This window comes from Diabrotica virgifera, chromosome 2 (assembly GCF_917563875.1).
Source record: "Diabrotica virgifera virgifera chromosome 2, PGI_DIABVI_V3a".
Classification (NCBI taxonomy): domain Eukaryota; kingdom Metazoa; phylum Arthropoda; class Insecta; order Coleoptera; family Chrysomelidae; genus Diabrotica; species Diabrotica virgifera.
This window is the reverse complement of record NC_065444.1, coordinates 169208115-169228180: the sequence shown is the minus strand read 5'-3', so window position 1 is coordinate 169228180 and position 20066 is coordinate 169208115. Positions and strand designations below refer to the sequence as shown.

General features: G+C 32.8%; 1 protein-coding gene across 1 annotated transcript in view; it reads right to left on the bottom strand.

Annotated features, from left to right (window-relative positions):
• Positions 1-20066, bottom strand: part of LOC126879706 (guanine deaminase) — a 181473-nt gene that overhangs the window by 26603 nt on the left and 134804 nt on the right. The window contains exons 6-7 of the mRNA XM_050642891.1: positions 17855-17956; positions 15005-15170 (exon numbers count right to left, since the gene is read on the bottom strand). Coding sequence (XP_050498848.1) covers positions 15005-15170; positions 17855-17956 — 268 coding nt within the window. The remainder of the gene's footprint in view (positions 1-15004; positions 15171-17854; positions 17957-20066) is intronic.

The following is a 20066-nucleotide window of genomic DNA, read 5'->3' as shown; positions in this document are numbered from 1 at the left end:
TAAAAATTATTTTACGTGAAACGAATCATTGTGTAAACTGTTATATTCATTTTTTGTTTTAGTTGAAAGTCCTTCAACAAGTAGAGATGCACACGTTTCAATCATTTGAGATACCCTTTTGTAGAAGTATTTGGAAGTGGAAGATAACTATTAATAATTTCCTTTTTTAAAAAAATATATACAAAGTAGTTTTCCTGGTATTAAATAAATAAATAAAATACGTTGTCATGTCTTATTTTTTCCCAAATGGTATTTTGTATATTTCAAATTAAATATAATTTACATATTTTAAATGCAAATTATTTTTTTTTTCAAACATTACATTATATTTAAATATTTTAACCAAACAAAATTACATTTTGAAATTCCCGCTTGGATTAGTTCCGATATAGGCGGCTTGGAGTGCTGTTTTTCATATTTAACCAAAGCGTTATCGTGAAACATCTAGAGGAGGTAGGTGATCTGTGCTACGTACAAGCGTGGTTGCGCAAACCTGCTGCAAAGCGAGTCGAAGATAGGGATATTCAACACTATCTCCCTACCTTCCTACTTGCGACTCGCTTTGCAGCAACTTCGCGCCAGCGCGCTTAAGCGTAGTGAGAAGCGGTCAACAGCTGTTCTCATTTTCTATTGTAAATTACCCCGAGATTCAAAAACTTATTCCAGTGTGCATCACTTTATGATTTGACAGACAAAAAAGAAATTGAAAATAAAAGTTGACAATATTTTAAACGCGTTTTTCTCAAAACTGACTTTTTTTTAAAGCCGGTAGACATTGTAACTCAAAAACTACTCGACCAACTCACCTGGAATTGTGTATACATTTTCTTTAGGCATTCTCTGCAGTAACACTGTCGAGATATTTTTTGTTTTATATATTGTTTTGTGTTATATATAACAATAATAAATATTTGATTTTCACCATTTTTTGCAAAAAAAATTCGTTGTTTTGAATTCAGAGTGATAGCAAAAAGTCAAAATTTGCTAAAACTAAAAAACTCGACAGCGTTAGCTCGAGAAACTCATAAGGTAATAAAATCTTTTGAATTTTTTGTTTACCATGATTACCACCGCAAAATTCATTGTTTTTTGAGGTGTCTTTAAAAATTTGCCACCGTTGGCTTATTTTTCAATATTTTTCCTTGAATTTGTTCTTGAATAATCTATGAATTGTACTGAATATGCCTATTTAATTTAAAAATAAAATTATTCTACCATTCTTTTCAAAAAATGTGCTTGAAATATTGATTTCAACCCCTACGGCCCCCCTTAAGGATAGCTATGACACGATTTTGATAGGAAACCCATGCTAGAAATATTTATCTATGTATGAAATTTAATAAAAAAAATGTTTCATCCGGCAAGCAGATGTAAAGTTATGTAAAGTTAAACGACTAGAGTTTGAATCACAGAGTATTAGCATTGATGGAAAGATATTAAATCATCTCCGATATGCCGATGACATTGTTCTCATGAGACGACTTAGGAGAAGCTAGAGTTACGCTACAACTACAGTAAGCAGTAAGTAACACAGAGAGTCGGTTTAAAGATAAACTATGGAAAAACAAAAATTATGATGACCAATCTCGTTCTCAATGAGCTAATACAAATCGAGAATTCGCCCATAGAATTTGTGAAAAAATATGTGTATTTGGGTGACGAAGTAAGATTAACACAGGACAACGAAATATGCGAGCTATCCAGATGAATAAGGTTAGGGTAGGCTGCATTCGAAAAATGAGAGACGTGTTTAAAACAAATATACCAGTCAGTTTAAAAAGAAAAGCTTTTAACCGGTACATTCTACCAGTTCTCACATATCGAGCAGAAATTTTAACTCTCACAAAAACATCAGTTGAAAAATTGAGAAGGACACAACGAAAGATGGAGATATTAATGCTTGGAATAAGCTTAAGAAATATAGTAAGAAACGAGAAAGTTCGTAGACGAACCGGAGTAAAATATATCGAAAGTATTACGAGGCAAAAATAAAGATGTGCGAGTCATGTTGCAGGAATGAAAGACGACAGATGGATAAAAAATTTCTTGAGTGGATACTACAAGCAGACAAGCGAAGCCGAGGAAGACGCGATGGGCCGACGACCTCAAAAGAATTGTGACCAATTGGACCAAATCATAAACGTCAAAATTCAAACGAAAAGTTATATCAACGACATGCCATGTTGTCTATCCTTGTTTAACTTATTGTGGTTTCTATGGACAAGCGGCTTAATTTTACGATACTAGTTTCTGTAAGTAAAAAGAGACCTAATATAAAAAGTAATTCGTGAATAATTTCACGCATGGGAAAAGTTAGAGTGGAAGTACTATAGCTCCTTACCTATAAGGGGATCAGTACAAAGTTTCGGCTCTAATGATATTTAAATGGGATTCGTTTTTTTCGAATTCTGAGAAAACTAAAATTTTTGAAAAATTTAACCGCAGAAAGATTACGTTCTTACCGAGGGCCGAAAGTACCAGAAAACTTCTATAATGATTATTTTAATAAGTTACAGGGGTAAAAAACTAAGAGAAAATATAGTGTGATTTTTAATTTCAAATATCTCATTCAAAAGAAACTTTTTATTCACTCTAAGGGACTTTCGGCCCTCGATAATAATTTAGTCTTTCATTCTGCGTTTAATTTTTTTTAAATATTTATTAGTTTTTTCAGGATCCGAAAAAAAAAATGGACACCATGTCCGTGGTGATATTTTCCAAATCGAACATTCGCTATCTTTGTCATACAACGCACTGAGTCGAATAGAATATGGTGACAAGACAGTGACAATTTTAAATATTTGACATGGCATCGGGAATATTTTTAGTTGTTGATTAAATAATATTGATAGTGTATTTGATAAATAATTGATTTAAGACGTGAACTTAATAAAAAGTTATTTATTGTTTATTATTTATGGAAGATCCAAGTAGAGAACACACCAGGATATATTCTGTGATCCAAGTATTTTGTTGTTAAAGATGTTCAAAATTGCAAGCGTTCCATAGTAATAATATATTATTACAAAATCACTTTTCCTCTTTTCTCGATTGAGTATTAGTTTTTGTTGTAGAGTATATAAATTATTACAATCACTGAATACATAGTTAGTAAAAAAATTATCATATTAATTAACTGAATTAATAATTAAGGCAATTATAGAAGAACATTCAAAAGCCATATCTTTAAAGTTAATGATGACATTGTCAAGTAATGTTTACATGTCCATACCAGTGAGAATTTTACTACACGTAATTTGCCGTGTAAAGACAGAAAAAGTAGGGATAGCCGTAACATATTTGCGCCTACACTCTTAGGTAACAATTAATATTGGCTATGAGCACGCATGTTTGTTTGTAAATTGCTAAATTTACTAGTCAGTTAGAGCTCATTCAGTGAGAAGTAAGTGAAAATTAACCATGGACGTATAAATACAGAAGACGTCTGTGTTTATACGTCCATGAAACTAACAATAAACTTAAAATGTATTAAGATATCTGTTACATCAATCGAAACATACGAAATGTTACAGAAACGATAAAAGTCTTTGAGATAAAAATTCCGACATGTGTTGTACGCAAAAAAAGACGACATCGGGTGACATACACAAAAATGCAAGAACATTCCTAACGTAAAATGAGAGCAACGATCTACCTCGAATCTTGAATTGTAATTAAATGGGGATTAAAACTCATTCAAAAAATCGCCAAAATAGACTCACCGGCACGAAAAAGGCGCACCCCTTAAATTTTTGATAAAATTGTCGAAACACATTTTATTTTTTAATTTAACTTTTATCTTTTATCATTGATTGGCATGTTCAGATATTTAAGTTATGTTTTAGAATGAAAATGCCTACGAAAAACTATATTTAAAGGACATCGCACACATCTTATGGAAAATATAATGTCACTCAAATTCAATAAAATTTATACGAATAGATTCGTTTTAAATTAACGGTCAAATATTATCATTGCGCCAACTCTTAATTATGATTAATTACGGCGCAAATTGCAATTAAAGTTTATCGAAATCACATTTTTGGAGTTAGTAAAAGTGTCACTATTGCTCTGGGTGCTATTCAAAAGGAGCTTAAACCCCGCTGGGCCTAAGCGGATTAGTGAAACTAATCCGCTGATTTATGGAGTACCGACAATTTGGGTATTTTAAAATATTTTTTTTTCTCTCTAACTTATGTACGTACCTATGACAGCCCTGGCATTAAGGCTATCTGCTTCCGGTGAGGGTGGTTATCCCTTATCCGAGGGGTGGAATAATTGATACGCTTTTACTTGTTGAGTTGTTTTATTTACACTCGCATGAGCATAAGCTGGTAGCACCGCACCCAAAGAACGTCTCGTGTAGAAAGAGACACTATCTTTAATGTGGAATTATTACGTCTGATCACCAAAATAGAATGACGAAAGTCTGATATAATAATAAGAATTCCCTTGTTATAGTTTTGCTGTTTATATATTTAGAAATGCCTATTCAGCATCGACCATGAAAAGTGTTTATAATTTACTCTGCAATTATTAGTGAATCGTGATCTAGGATAACAATATTTATATAATCGAATGAAGGTTGTAATATTGTTATGATGACATAAATAACTGAAAGTAATTATCGTAGATAATTACAGGGTGTTTTTAAGATATATCTACTGAGTACAGATGAATTCTTGTACACCTTCCCTTTTTAGGAATTTTCCGACTACGTGGAGGGAAATTTGCAAGTCGTGCTACCAACCCATACTGTGTTGTAATCAATACAAAAAATTTATTTTATATACAAACTTCCTAAGCCTACGCAAATACATAAATAATATAAAATGTTCGTTTAACAACATTGTTTCGTAACACTTGTCACTCACTGTGTTTTCGGATTGTAAGCATATAATCTATTCTTATGTATTTCCTTGATTTTATTGTTTTCTATTTTGATTTTACAATTAACGTTATTTACTTCTGTTATCGTGAAAGGACCTACATAAAGACTATCAAACTTACCATTCTCTTCCCTTTTTACAAGGACTAGGTCTCCTATTTTAAAGTGTTGTGGTGTTGCTTTGAGCTTATTCTTTTCTTGCCGCTCTTTTTTGTGTTTTAATAAGAAGGTTCTGGCTCTCTCGTGTGCGCTTTGTAGTTTGTATCGTAACTCATTGTAGTAGGCATCTATATTGTAACATGGTTGAATCTCATGTGTAAGGTCTTCCGGTAGGTTAACCTTCCTGCCATATAACAGTTCAAACGGTGTGTAACCATGATACGCGTTAGGGGTTGTATTGTAGCAGTATGTGAACATCCTGCAACACACATCCCAATTTTCTCTGTCTTCATCTATGAATGCTCTTACGTACTCGTTCAACGTTCTGTGTAGTTTTTCGCAACTTCCAATGGACTGTGGGTGGTATGCCGTTGAAAAGTTGTGTTCTATTTTTAATAGCTTTGTTAATTCCTGCATTACTTCGTTCTTATACTCTGTGCCTTGGTCTGTTCTTATTTGCTTCATGAGTCCGTATGTTGGTATGAAATGATCAAAGATTCCTCTTGCTATTGTCTCTGCTTCTTTATTGCACACTGGTATGCTGACCGCGTATTTTGTCAGTTCACACAACATTGTGATACAGTATTTATTACCTCTCGTGAATGGACCTATTGTATCTATGTATACTATGTCCCATGGTTTGGAAGATGTGTCCGATATCACGAACTCTTCGACATGTGTTCTTTTCGGTTTGTTAATTTGACATTTGTGGCATTGTTTTACGTATTTTCTTACGTCTTTTTCCAAATTTTTCCATCGGAATCTTGCCTTTAGCTTCTTAATTAGTCTGTTATTCCCTACGTGTCCTCCGAACATCGGGTGATTATGGTATTCTCCTATTAATCTGTGTTTTTCTTTGTCATCTTTTATTGTTTCTGGTACTTCACATATGTATATTTCTATATTCTTCAATTTTTTATTTCCTTCTTTAATAAATTCATCAATTGTGCACATTTTAAAAATAATATCATTTACGTATATTTTTACTTTACGTACTGCATTCTCTACCGCCAGCTTATCAAGCTGTACCAACGCTTGGTTTAAATCGAAACGATTCAATCCTGTGGCTATGCTTTTGCTGCATTTTATTTTGTTTTTGTCCCTAATGCTCAGTCTTGGTGAGATTAGTTCTGCTCCAAAGGACAAAATTGGTAGTCTATGCGCCTCTAAATTATTTAGTACCTTCCTTACTGTCTGTTTGGTGGCTTCTGGCTGTAGTGCGAGTTCACTTTCAGCCTTTGTTTGTCTTGCTTCTTTCTCCTTTTCTTTTGCTTGAGCTCTTGTTATAGCTAGTATATGGGCGTTGTCTATGTATAGGTTTTTTATTTGATGCAATGTTATTCTTGAAAGGCTGTCTGCGTAGTTACTTTTCCCTGTTATATACTCTATTTCGAAGTCATATTCTTCTAGGTCTAATCTGATCCTCGTGAGTTTTGAGGTTGGTTCTTTCATTGCAAATAGGTGTGTCAAAGGTTTATGGTCTGTTTTTACTTTGAATGTTGGTGCTCCATATAGATAACATTTAAAATAATTAATTCCCCAATGAATCGCTAGTAATTCCTTAACGATTATAGGTTTATTACATTCTCCTTTACTAAAACTTCTTGATGCATATGCTATAGGTAGGTCAATTCCGTTATAATCTTGACTTAGGATTGCTGAACAACTCTCATTGGATGCGTCTGTTGTTAAGATAAACTGTTTGTTGAAATCAGGATATTTTAAAATTAGTGGTTTCGTCAGAGATGCTTTAAGCTTTTTGAATGCTTTTTCACACTCCTCGGTCCAAGAAAATTCTACTCCTTTCCTCGATAATTTGTTGAGTGGTCTGCATATTTCCGCAAAATTTTTAATAAAACGTCTGTAATAGTTGCAAAATGCTACAAATCTCTTTGTTTCTTCCGCTGTCTTAGGTGTCGGATATTGTTCAATTGCTGCATACTTCGCTTTGTCTGGTGATACTCCCTCTTGAGAAAGATCATGTCCTAAATATGTTACTTCCCTTCTAAAGAATTGACATTTTCCTGGGTTAAGTTTCAAATTGAATTTTCGACATGTCTCGAATGTCTTTTTCAGGTTGTCTAAGTGATGTTTTTCGGATATTCCAATTACTACGATATCGTCCATGTAAAGAAATGCTTTGTCTGGTGTTAATCCTGAAAATGCTATTGCCATCATTCTTGAAAAGCTATTTGGGCTTACATTTAATCCAAAAGGTAATCTGGTAAATTGAAATGCTCCATTTTCTGTGCTGAACGATGTGTATTTTCTCGATGATTTTTCTAATGGTATCTGGTGAAAGCCTGACATTAAGTCTATAACTGAAAACCATTTTGCTCTTCCTAGTTGATCTAATATCGAATCTATTCTTGGTAATGGAAATTTGTCTGTAACTATCTTCTTGTTCAGTTGTCTAAAATCTATGCATAATCTCCATGCTTTTCCTCCATCTATAGCTTTTTTCGGTACCAGTACTACTGGGCTGTTGTACTCGGATGTAGATGGTTCTATGATTCCTTGGTCTCTTAGGTTTTGTACTTGTCGATTTAATTCCTCTGTTTGCGCATGAGGTGTCCTATAATTCTTGATATATACCGGAGTTTGGTCTTTAACTCTTAGTTTTTGTTCGTAGAAATTGTTACAGGTTAACATATCATGCCTTAGGGCGAATATGTCTGAATATTCCTCGCATAACGATACTAAGTTGTCTCGTATGTATTCTGGTATGTCTAATTTCAGTGATTCTCGTAATTCTTTTTTTCTGTCCTTGCTGTCGTTGACTAGCCTATATATATTGAATAGTTTAATATCCAACGTCCTGATTGTGCTTGCGTCTACATTTACTGTTTCGTACGTTGTGTTCAAAATTTTGATGTATGGATTATTACTTGAAATAATTGCTCTTGCTATGAATATTCCTGGTTGTATTTCTTGCTGTTCCACTATCCTGTCTTTCTTTAACGTTTGAAAAATTTTTACGATTCTGTAAATTTCACATCTAGGCGGTATTATTATGGTGTCATTGTCTATATTATCCAGAATTTTCGTACTAATGTAACAATCGTTGTCGTCTTTAATGTGCATTTTAAGGTTTGCGTAATCTAGTATACATTGAAAGTTAGAAATAAAGTCTCTCCCAATGATTCCGTCTGTTGGAATTGGAAAGTTAGGTTCTACCAATTGAAAGATGTGTTCGAATCGAGTTCCTTTTACTTCGAGTGTTGTCTCAACTTCTCCCATTGTTTGCAACTCTCCTTTAGTGACTCCTTTTATTTTCGCCTTTGTGTTTGGTTTCACCTGTTCCTTCATAAAATCTTGTGAACATTTTAGTATTGAAATGTCAGCTCCTGTGTCTATGATAAAAGTGCTTGTGTTTTCAAGAATTCCTGTTTTCATTCGTACAAAGTTCGTTAGGTTTAGGTCGAAGTTGTAAATGTTATATTTTATTTCTGCCTGTGTGCTTCCAACTTCTTATTCATTCAAAACCCCAACTGCTGGTTTTCTTGCTCTTCTTGACTGTCCTCTATTTCTAGTAACCTTACGTTCCTGTTACGTCCGCCTCTCTGGTTTCCTCTGTATGTTTGATTGTTAAATTGTCTGTATCCTCTGTTCGAATAATTTCGTTGATTGTCCGTTGCTTCTCCTTCGTTCCGTTGTCCGAAGTTATTTCTTCTTCCTCTGTCATATTTGTTATGGTATCCTCTTCTGTATTGCTGCTGTCCTCTCCTATTCTCGTAGTTTGTCCTATAATTTAAGACTCTTCCTTGTGCATTTTCTTCAGTCGTATCGATCGACAAAAATTTAGATACTACTTCCTGCGGTGATGTAAAGTTACCTGCTTCCAGTATTAGCTTAGCTTTCTCTGCATTAGCGTTTCGTTTCATTGTTGTTACTACTGCTTCCGTCGTATATTTCTTTGCTAAGTCAAGTGGCATTCCTTCCGCTATGTATGCTACTTTTAATTGTTCTGCTAACTCTTCCACTTCAGATGCGTACACTGCTGCATCTCTATGCCCTTGCCTTTTTTTGGCTAATTTGGCTATTCAATTCTTCGGATTATCACCTTTTAATTCTTTCTTTAGTGCTTCAGCTATCCGTGGAATCGTATCTTCTGTGGTTATTAGGTTCCTAGCCTTATTGGTGAGTCGCGTTTTTATTAGCGTTACAGCTGTGTCTTCATGACCTTCTGCCAATTTTCCAAGTAGTTCTAATGCGTCTAAAAATGGTTGTAATTTCCCTGCGCTTCCATCGAACTCGTTGGGCAATATCTTGCTTGCGATATTCAAAAATTCATTGATTGTCAAAGCCATGTTTAATATTGTTATATCTTGTTTTATGTCACCTTTTTCCTCTTTTATTCCGTCGTTAATTATTTCTTCTTCTCCTTCCTCGTCGCTTTTTCCTTCTTCTATTTCCTCATCGCTTTGTTCCTCTTCAACTTCCTTGTCGATTGGTTGATGTATTGAACTTGGAACCACTGTTCTCACATTTACTGCTTGAAATGATCGTATAACTTTGTCTCTGATTTTTCCAAAATATTTGTTGCACGATTCCCTTTGTTTGTCCGAAAGTGCTTCCCAGTTTTTCCTAGTCAATTGCGTGAACTTGTTATAAGCTTTAATTAGCTGTGTCGTCACTTCTTCCTTTATGTCCTTAGATTTCGGAACTTTTTTCTTTAAGACTCTTCTGCTTTGCCTGTCTATTTCTTGTGCAATTTCCTCAACTATTTTGACAAAATCTTCCCAAGTAACTTTGTTGCTACTCATTTATACATAATTTTTTTTTTCAGCTTCTGCACTTCTTAGCGAAAATATAAATTCGATAGTCTTACGGTGTATATAGATATGTAGTATATAGATATATAGTAAAAAAATATGGAGATAAAATAATACGTCAATATATGGTAAAAATATGTAAAAATTGCAGTGGTAATAAAAAATTCAAAAATAAATAACGTTATATTAACCCTTGTAAATAAGTAGTTAGAATAATAATTTAAATGTATTATGCATATAGCGTATATTTGTTATATATCGTATATTTATTTTGATAGGTATATTTACGATAGCAAATATTAAAATCATAAAAAATTGCAAAAATGTACTAAAAATCAGTAGTCAAATAATAAATGAATAAAAGTCAGCAAGGATAAAGTATACGTTGATAAATATGTAAAAAAAATCATATAAAATTGTATCATTGCGTCCTATAATAACTTAATATGAGGGTAAAAAAAATCTTTGTATATTGATAAATATTGGTAATAGAATAGAATAATTAAGTAAAAATAGGTAAACTTGAAACCTATATTAATGTAATTAAGGTAGCACATAATGTTTATACTTTATACTTTATATTAATCAGGAAATACCATAAAAATAGCTAATATGGACTTACCACTTTTACACGTCTTTGTTCGTATCACAAGTCCTCGCTGCACGTTCCATAGCATTGTCCATTTTCCATTGTCCCACGATGTTCCATCTCCATACTATTCCCTTTTCAGCTCCGCGTCGGCCTGATGTCTCCATCCATTTTACATACCACACTGTTGTCTAAGGTGGTCTAGGTGCCTGAACATTGACGTGTTTTCTCATTTCTCGTTCTAGACTGCTAGTTCTGAGTTCTCGCCTGGTCTTGGATCGCCATATGACAGCCCTGGCATTAAGGCTATCTGCTCCCGGTGAGGGTGGTTATCCCTTATCCGAGGGGTGGAATAATTGATACGCTTTTACTTGTTGAGTTGTTTTATTTACACTCGCATGAGCATAAGCTGGTAGCACCGCACCCAAAGAACGTCTCGTGTAGAAAGAGACACTATCTTTAATGTGGAATTATTACGTCTGATCACCAAAATAGAATGACGAATGTCTGATATAATAATAAGAATTCCCTTGTTATAGTTTTGCTGTTTATATATTTAGAAATGCCTATTCAGCATCGACCATGAAAAGTGTTTATAATTTACTCTGCAATTATTAGTGAATCGTGATCTAGGATAACAATATTTATATAATCGAATGAAGGTTGTAATATTGTTATGATGACATAAATAACTGAAAGTAATTATCGTAGATAATTACAGGGTGTTTTTAAGATATATCTACTGAGTACAGATGAATTCTTGTACATACCCATTTGATTTCAGATTTATTTATATAAATTTCTGCTCTTATTATTGAAAATATAGAGTTGGCGCAATGATAAGATTTGACCGTTAATTTAAAACGTATCTATTCGTATAAATTTTATTGAATTTGAGTGACATTATATTTTCCATAAGATGTGTGCGATGTCCGGAGAGAAATATACAAACTTACAAATTAATACAAAAAAAGATAAAATAACAAATTGGTACCTATTCAACTATGACATTTTTGTTTATTGATGTCAAAAGTGTTTGTTATTACTTGCACTAATGTGCTTGTTTCAATTCTTGGCAATTTGAAGATGTCTTTGCGTGCAGACATTATTGCATCTATTGTTGCTCTTATTCAGGAGACAAGTCAACTTTACGTAGCTAAAAGTTTTACGCAGTAGGTATAGTTCAACGTATCTGCTCGTTTTATAGATACACAGGCATATACTAGACGTCCTCAGTGGGGGGCCGAACAGGGCTCCAGTGAAGAACTACTCATCGGGACGGCCGTTTTATAGTGTCTTCAGTACTAAGAAATCATCATTCATCTGCTATATAGTTTAGAAACAGTTTTCAACATGTCAGGAAGATAAATTATAGTAAACAAACAGTTAGAAGATGGTTAAATAAGGCTAACCTGAATGCTCGAAGACCCGCTACAGCACCCGAACTTTCCAGAGAACATCGTGTCAGGGGCGTAAGAGAGGGCCCCGCAGCATGAAGCTTGCGGGAGGAGCCCCAACCGATTAGGGGCCCATCTTTTCGTCTGATATTATGTAAAAATCTGTTATATATTATTTTACGTTGTGTGGTTAAATTTAAAAACGTAAATTTCTAAATAGGCGTATTCAGCAAGTGAATCATCTCATATCTAGAAACTTAATCCTTTTCGGTCTCTCGAACTTTTATGGTGACGACAATAAACTACAATGCTTTGTACGTGACCATTGAAAGATTTGAGAATTGCAATTTGCCGAATTTTAGAACAATATTTCTAAATCTAAAAATTGGGTTTTCTCTTTCATCTTTACCTACGTTTAGTATTTCGATATAATTATCGAGAGGCGTAACAGAGGCCCCCGCAGCATGAAGCTTACGGGGGTCCCAATATGTCAGGGGCCCCATCTTGTCGTCTAATATATGTAAAAATGTGTTGTTATATTATTCGCATACATACGTTTTTTAAGCAGTGCAATATTGAAAATGAAGTTGCCCATCCGAATTAATAAAATTGTAGATATTATATTCGCTAATAGTAGTGCACGAAGAAAGTTGTTCATCTCATAGAATAATACTAAGGTAATCATTTAGTAATTTTTGTTCTATTTTATTCTACACCAATAAGTAGGTCATTATATACCAAGTAAATGACAGTTTTGGAGTGAAATTCTCAGCGTCACGATGAACGTATTTGCTTGACAATTTGAATTTAGGTTCTAGTTACACTCCACTTCAAAGTTGGACTTATGCCGTTGGTTGCTTTTACTTCAGGGGGTGACATCCCTTCTTGGGGTGAAAACATACGCTTAAAATAAATCAGGAAATGTGTAAATTGACTAATTATAAGCAACTTTTTTTCTATAGTTTCTTTATCTATGTTAATACTTTTCAAGTCATTTCCAAGTGAAAATGTTTATTTCTCAACAAAAAAACAGGTTTTCAGAAGGGTTTTTCGAAAATAACTCTAAAGTAAGTATTTTATCGAATTAAATATTAGATATCGAAAAAATATTTGTAGCAAAAATTTAGCTTAGAAGATACAAGAAAGGTGTACTTATTCATGAGGTTTATCGACACAGTAAAACACAGTTGAAGGTCATGAAAAATTATTCTTATTCGTCCAATTCCAAATCGAATATTTCAACCTTAAATAACCAAAATGAAACACTTCGGGAAAAACTCAGTAAAACTTTGTTTAAATGTTAAAAAAAAAAAGATTTTTATAAAAGTTTTTAGCACCAGAACTATACGAGTTACGCTCAAAATAAAGTTAGCCCCTTTTTTGGTAAAAAAAATCGTAAAAATCTCCCCTATTTCGCACCTCAAATAAAATTTATCGTTAGAGCTTTACCAATTATGTACTTTAAATATTTATTGTTTATATGGCCTGTAAGTTTGACCGATTCGAAGTTCTTATTTTTGAAAAAAATTGGTTTCATAGTAAAAAAAGTTTACTCTTTTGGAAAAATGCCTTTTTTCAAAATAACATAAAAAGTTTTAGTGATGAGAAAAATCTCAAAGAATAAAGAAATGTAGGTTTTGTTTTTATAAATATTTTGGCTTTATTTTGTTTTTCTGTAAGACAAAAATTGGTTATGGCTGTTTAAAATTTGCGTATATTCGTGATTAGTGACTCGTTCAAGCTCTTTCAACTAGAACCCTTTCAAATATAAGCACTTTGAACCGGTGAAACTTACAAGTCATATAAAAAAGTTAAGAAATTTGTAAAGCGATAATGATTAGTTTCATTTCGGATGCTAAATAGGGAAGATTTTCACAATTTTTTTACCAAAAAATGGGATTAACTGTATTTTGAGCATAACTGGCTTAGTTTTGACGCTAGAAACTTTTGTAAAAAATAAAAATAAAGCTTTTTTTAAACACTCTAAAAAAGTTCTAATGGGTTTTCCCCGAAAACTATTTTATTTTTTGGTTATTTCACGTTTAAAAGTTTCGATTTGAAATTTGCCGAATAAGAAAAACTTTTCATGAGCTACAGCTTTTATTTTACTGGATAGATAGACTTCATTTTTGTTTCATTTTTTTATGAGCTACATTTTTGCTAACAATGTTCTTTTCGATCAAATACTTACTCTTTGAACTATTTGCGAAAAATCGCCTAAAAATGTTGTTTTTTTTGCTAAACAATAAACATTTTTCTCATAAATAACTCGAAAAGTCTTGAGTTGACCACTTCGGTGGTGACACTAGAAATTACACGGTATCGACATATTTTACGTTCATTTACTGGGCTGTAACACATATAGGTATTTGTTACACATGTCGTATTTAGTAATTTTTTAAAGGGGGCCCCATTTCCAATTGTGCGGGGGGGCCCCGACGGAGTTTGTTACGCCACTGCATCGTGTAGCCAGATTGTATTTCCCTAGGGAGCATCGCGATTGGAATATAGACGACTGGAGAAATGTGATGTATACCGATGAGTCCAGATTTTGTCTACGATCCCAGAATGGTCTCGCGGGAGAGTCTGGAGAAGAGATGATGAGAATATGTACATGGCCAGCGGACAGTTCCGATTTAAATCCCATCGAGCATGTTTGAGGCAGGTCTGATAGAAGTACTCGAAGCCGGGCACCTGCTTTTGTTCCCTTAGATAAACTCAAACTGGCTCTTTTCTAGGAATGAGAAACAATGGCGCAAAAGGAAGTTTTAAACTTAATTAACAGTATGATCAGAAGAATGAATGCCGTTATACAGGCTCGTGGAGGTAATACGAAGTATTAATTAAATCCAGAATTAGTTTGTCTAGGTTTCCTTATTATTTTTATTTTGTTTCTGAAGATGCCTGAATAGGTACCAATTTCTTTTATTTTATTTTCTATTCATTCACTTGTCACTTTAGTCACATAGTTCTCTGTAAATAAACGTTTTTCGTACGCATTTCCTACGTAAAAAAAATCTCAAAACCTTATATCAGAGCATGTCAATCGTCGATAAAGTTACAATAAAAAGTAAAGTGTGTTTGGACAACTTTATCAAAAATTCAAGGGGTGCCCGTTTTTCGTGCTGGTGCCATAAGATTGCTAAAAATTTACTCGAATATTAGTTTTTAAAAATGTGGAAGTAGTGATATTTACCTGTTCCTAATCCTACTTTAACGCCGTTATCTAGAAGTTTTCTTACATTACATATTCCAGATTTTAGACAAATATTAGAATCTGGACAATGTGAAATAGAAGTACCACGTTGTGCAATCAGCTTGATTTCTTCGTCGGATAAATATATTCCATGTGCCAGAATAGTCTAAAACACAATAATGGTCATTTATTGCATGAATGTTAGTTACTATTTAAAATATATACACTCACGGACAAAAATATTGCATATTTTGAAATTAACGTGTGAAATAAAATTTTTTGTGCTGCCCCCAGTGTCATAGGAATAGGATGTCTTTTCCGAATGTGATGTTTTGAAGTATCAAATTTGATATGGGCTATATGGTGGCCAATATAACTTTTAGATTGAATCTCACCAAGGTAAGTATTCACTTTTCTACCGAGATGAAGACCTGCGTCATGGTGAATTAACACGTATCTATTTGTTATCCAATATGGCTGGCAAGGGCAAAACATGATCTTCTAAAATGTTTTTAATGTACACACCAGCTGGCATTTACACAATCACCTCCACAAGTTCGATATCTCCTTTCCAAGAAATACCACTCCATAGGGAGCATCCATAAACTACGTCGTTAAAAAGTGGGAGGGGGGACTTTGCTTATTACGACGGTATACGACAGGGGGAGGGGGCCATAAGTGCACATCCGACGTCGTTTAAAGTTCACGAATATAAAAATTTTAGAATGAAAAAGAATTTGTATATTACTTTTATCGCATACTTTTCATTTCGTTTTTATCACTCACAGCTTTAATAATATTGCTAGCAGTTTTATACAGAATAACAAACAATAAAACATTGTCCTATGTCTTTAAACAAACGCTTCTTTTCAGAACAACGTCTGGAAGCAATAAATATTAAACTGTTCACTTTACTGAATACTCGTGTAAAAAAATTCTAAAAGAATGAATAGAAATAAAATATTCTATTCTATTTCATTAGTACATTGTATCTATTTATACTTAATAAAAGAAATGACTTTGAAATCAAAACAAAATAAGAATCGAGATATATTATGATGCAGTTAAGAAAGCATAGGAACTCCGATAAAAGTGTTGTCTTTTGTCCCAATAAAGCTAATTATTAATTGTACAGTGAATTGAGAGAAAAAAGTACGCGGATATTAATGAGCTACATAGTAATACTGATTTGGATACATTCGTAAATAAACTTTGAGAGCTAACTTTTAAAAATCTAGGAATAACATGGAATTAAAAAAAAAACATCACTAAAAAGGGGGGTCATGAGTTGCAATTGTGACGTCGGTATGAGGGGGGTCAACTGCAAACGACGTTTTACGACGGAAGGGGGGAGGGTATTAAAAACTCCAAAATTTTTACGACGTAGTTTATGGATGTCCCCATAGCACTATGCCGCCACCACCAAAATGAACACTCTGTATGAGGTTACACCTGGCATAGCGTTCATCATATGGAAGCAATATTTACAAAACTTCGTCTCAAAAGAGTTGGCGAAGAGTATGTCAGTTGTAACCTCATACAGAGCGTTAGTTTTGGTGGTGGCGGCATAGTGCTACGCACTACGGAGCGGTATTGCTTTGAAAGGACATACCGAACACGTGGAGCTGATTAGGCAAATGCCAACTGATATAAATATACAGCTGGTTCCTAAAAAAACTGATACGACTCTTAAAGCGTAGATATTTTGTAGAAAATTGAGCAGTGTATTTTGAAGGATAAATACTTTATTATTTACATACTGTCACTGTCACTGTCAAATCTTAAAATTTGTCAGATAACTTATTTTGTTAAACCTCAAAAATGGCGGATTTAATATTTTATTTAGCAAAAATATATTTTATTCTAATTTATGTAAAAACTATCATTTATATACTCTTTATAAAATGCAGGAATTCAAAACAATATCAAAATTTAGACCTTAAAAATTATTACAATTTATGAATTAACATATGTAGTCAGTTGTTTGTTGTTTGTTTGTTTATTTTATTATTTGTCTGTCATAATAAATATAATATAATGTCAGACCAATCAAATACACTGCTCAAAATGATCAAATCTTACTAAGAGTCGTATCAGTTTTTTTAGGAACCAGCTGTACATTTAATACATTTAAGTAGATCCTGTTTTGCCATTTGAAAGCCATATTAGATGTCGACTGTCTACCTGCATAATGTCCTATATGATTTTGGACAACTTTTCAGGGGAGAGTAAAAAGTATTTTATTTGGCTTTACAATTTTCTCCATGACATAGTCTCTTCTTCACGACAGTTAGGACCGAATGCTTGTTGCTCGGCAGTTAGGACCTAATGAAAGAGTTAAAATTAGCGCCATATTAAATGATTGGTTATTTGTTACTATATTGCAATAATGTATTTTAGTGGTTAGGTTCCAATGCATCGAAAAACGAAAAATGAGAAAAATGTCGGATAGGACATTATGCATGTACCTAAGCAGTCGATATGACATATTGGTGTTAATGCACGTCTTCATGCCGCTAGCATAGCTTGACTTACCTTGATGAGATTCAATTAAAAAATTATACTGGCCAACATAAAGCCCAGATCAGATTTAAATCCGATTATAGCATTTATATGATACTTTAAAACATCGCATTCGCAAAAGAAATCCTATTCCTATGATACAGGGGGGCTAAGGTTAACATCACAAAAAATTTCATTCCACAGGGTATATGCAATACTTTTGTCTGTGAGTATATTATAATGTATATACTTTGCAATAACAAAGAAGCAAAGTAATCACCGAAGTGATGTAGGTACAAAGTTACGATAAAATATGTTAATAATTATGCTATATTATTAGGTACTTACTTTTTCTGTTAATAGATTAGCTTGGTCATAAACTTTCGCATAATCCATTTTATATTGTGATTGAACTAAGGCCACTTCATCTACATTTTCGGATATATGGGTCTAAAAATAAAACATACATTAAGAGGATCGGTACGTTTTTCCGGCTGCAATGCTATTCAAATGGGGATTCATTTTTTTTGAATCCTGAGAAAACTAATAAGTATTTTTAAAAAATTTAAACGCAGAATGAAAGATTACGTTATTAGCGAGGGCCGAAAGTCCCTGAGAACTTCTATAATGTTTATTTTAATAAGTTACAGGGGTGAAAAACTAAGAGAAAATTTAGTGATATTTTTAATTTCAAATATCTCATTCAAAATAAACTTTTTATTTATTCTAAGGGACTTTCGGCCCTCGGTAATAATTTAGTCTTTCATTCTGCGTTTAGATTTTTCAAAAATATTTATTGGTTTTTTCAGGATTCGAAAAAAATGAACACAATGTCCGTGGTAATTTTTACAAATCTATCTGTGTCATACAACGCACTTAGTCGAATAGAATATTGTCAGTCAGACACTGACAATCAGTGACAATTTTAAATAATTATTTGACATGAATCGGGAATATTTTTAGTTGTTGATTAAATAATATTGATATTTAGTGTATTTGATAAATATAATTGATTTAAGAGGTGAACTTTTATAAAAAGTTATTTATTGTGTATTATTTATGGAAGATAGAAGCAGAGAATACATCAAGATATATTCTGTGATCCTAAGTATTTTGTTGTTAAAGATGTTCAAAATTGTAAGCGTTCCGTAGTAACATTATAATTATTAAAAAATCACTTTAACACTTTTCCTCTTTTCTCGATTGAGTATTAGTTTTTGTTGTAGGTACATATAAATTATTACAATCACTGAATACATAGCTAGTGAAAAAATTATCACATTTATTAACTGAATTAACAATTTGCAATTATACAAAAAATAACAGTTATCCAAGAACATTCAAAAGCCATCTCTTTAAGCTAGTTATGACATTGTCAAGTAGAATGACATTCTAGTAATGTGTACAAATCCATACCAGTGTGAATTTTACTACACGTAATTTGCCATGTAAAGACAGAAAAGGTAGGGATAGCCGTAAAATATTTGCGAATTATGTACCCATAGCCTTAAATAAAAAAAAGTTTTTAAAGTGATCTAATTTTTAAGTGTATTTATTTTAGCGAATGTAATCAAGAATTCTTTACAACGAAAACTAAAGAAAAACTTGAAGCAGAAAAGACAATGGGTAAAATCATGGATAGCAAAATATCCATTCATTTTTTCACTTGAAAAAATAAGCGATAAATAACAAGAACATAACACAAAAATAAACAACACTACTCGCAAAACAACAGGTGATTCCAATTCGCTAGTAAACCGGGAGATATTAACAGAAGTTCAACCACGATTTTCTAAGTCCTGCCCTTTGCAATACTGGAAGGTTAGAGAAGGTACTTACAATTTGTGAAAAAATCCACGGGTTTCCTGTGACATTTTTCTGTGAAAATTAGATTTTCCATGAATAAAAAAATTGGGAGTTGCGATGAATTTTTAAGTCCTGCCATATCCATAGAATAACAGGATACTATCTATTTTATGAAGAAAATTTTTTGGGCAGGACGGTCGCAAAAGTACTTAGGGAGTATACATATATACAAATATGTAATGAAAATAATGAAATTTTCATGATTTTCTAAGTCCTGCCAACTTAATAAATTAATTATATCTATTTCAAAATGACCAAAAAAAATATTGGCATGACGTCACCTAATGTTTAACTGCACTTGTTTCTTGGAAAATTTTGTATAAAATTTTCACTCTGGTTCCGTGATTTTCTAAGTCATAAAATAAATTTTGTTACAAAATAAATAATTTCAGTATACATTATGCAAAATGGCAGGATGTTTAGTTACACCTTTTTTACTATATATAGTTAAAAAATTTGTAAGATAATTCGTGGAAAATTACACGATTTTCTAAGTCATGCCATTTCGCACATATCTCAAGAAGGTTAATATAAATCTATTTTCAAAGAGGCAGGATGGTTGTATAGTTATTTCGTATAAAAAAATTAAATTATCTGTCTGTAAAATTATTTCAGGGAGTTATACAAACATATTCATATCACCACATTTTTCTTGAGTCATACCATGTCGAGTATGCTTAAAAAACACTAATCT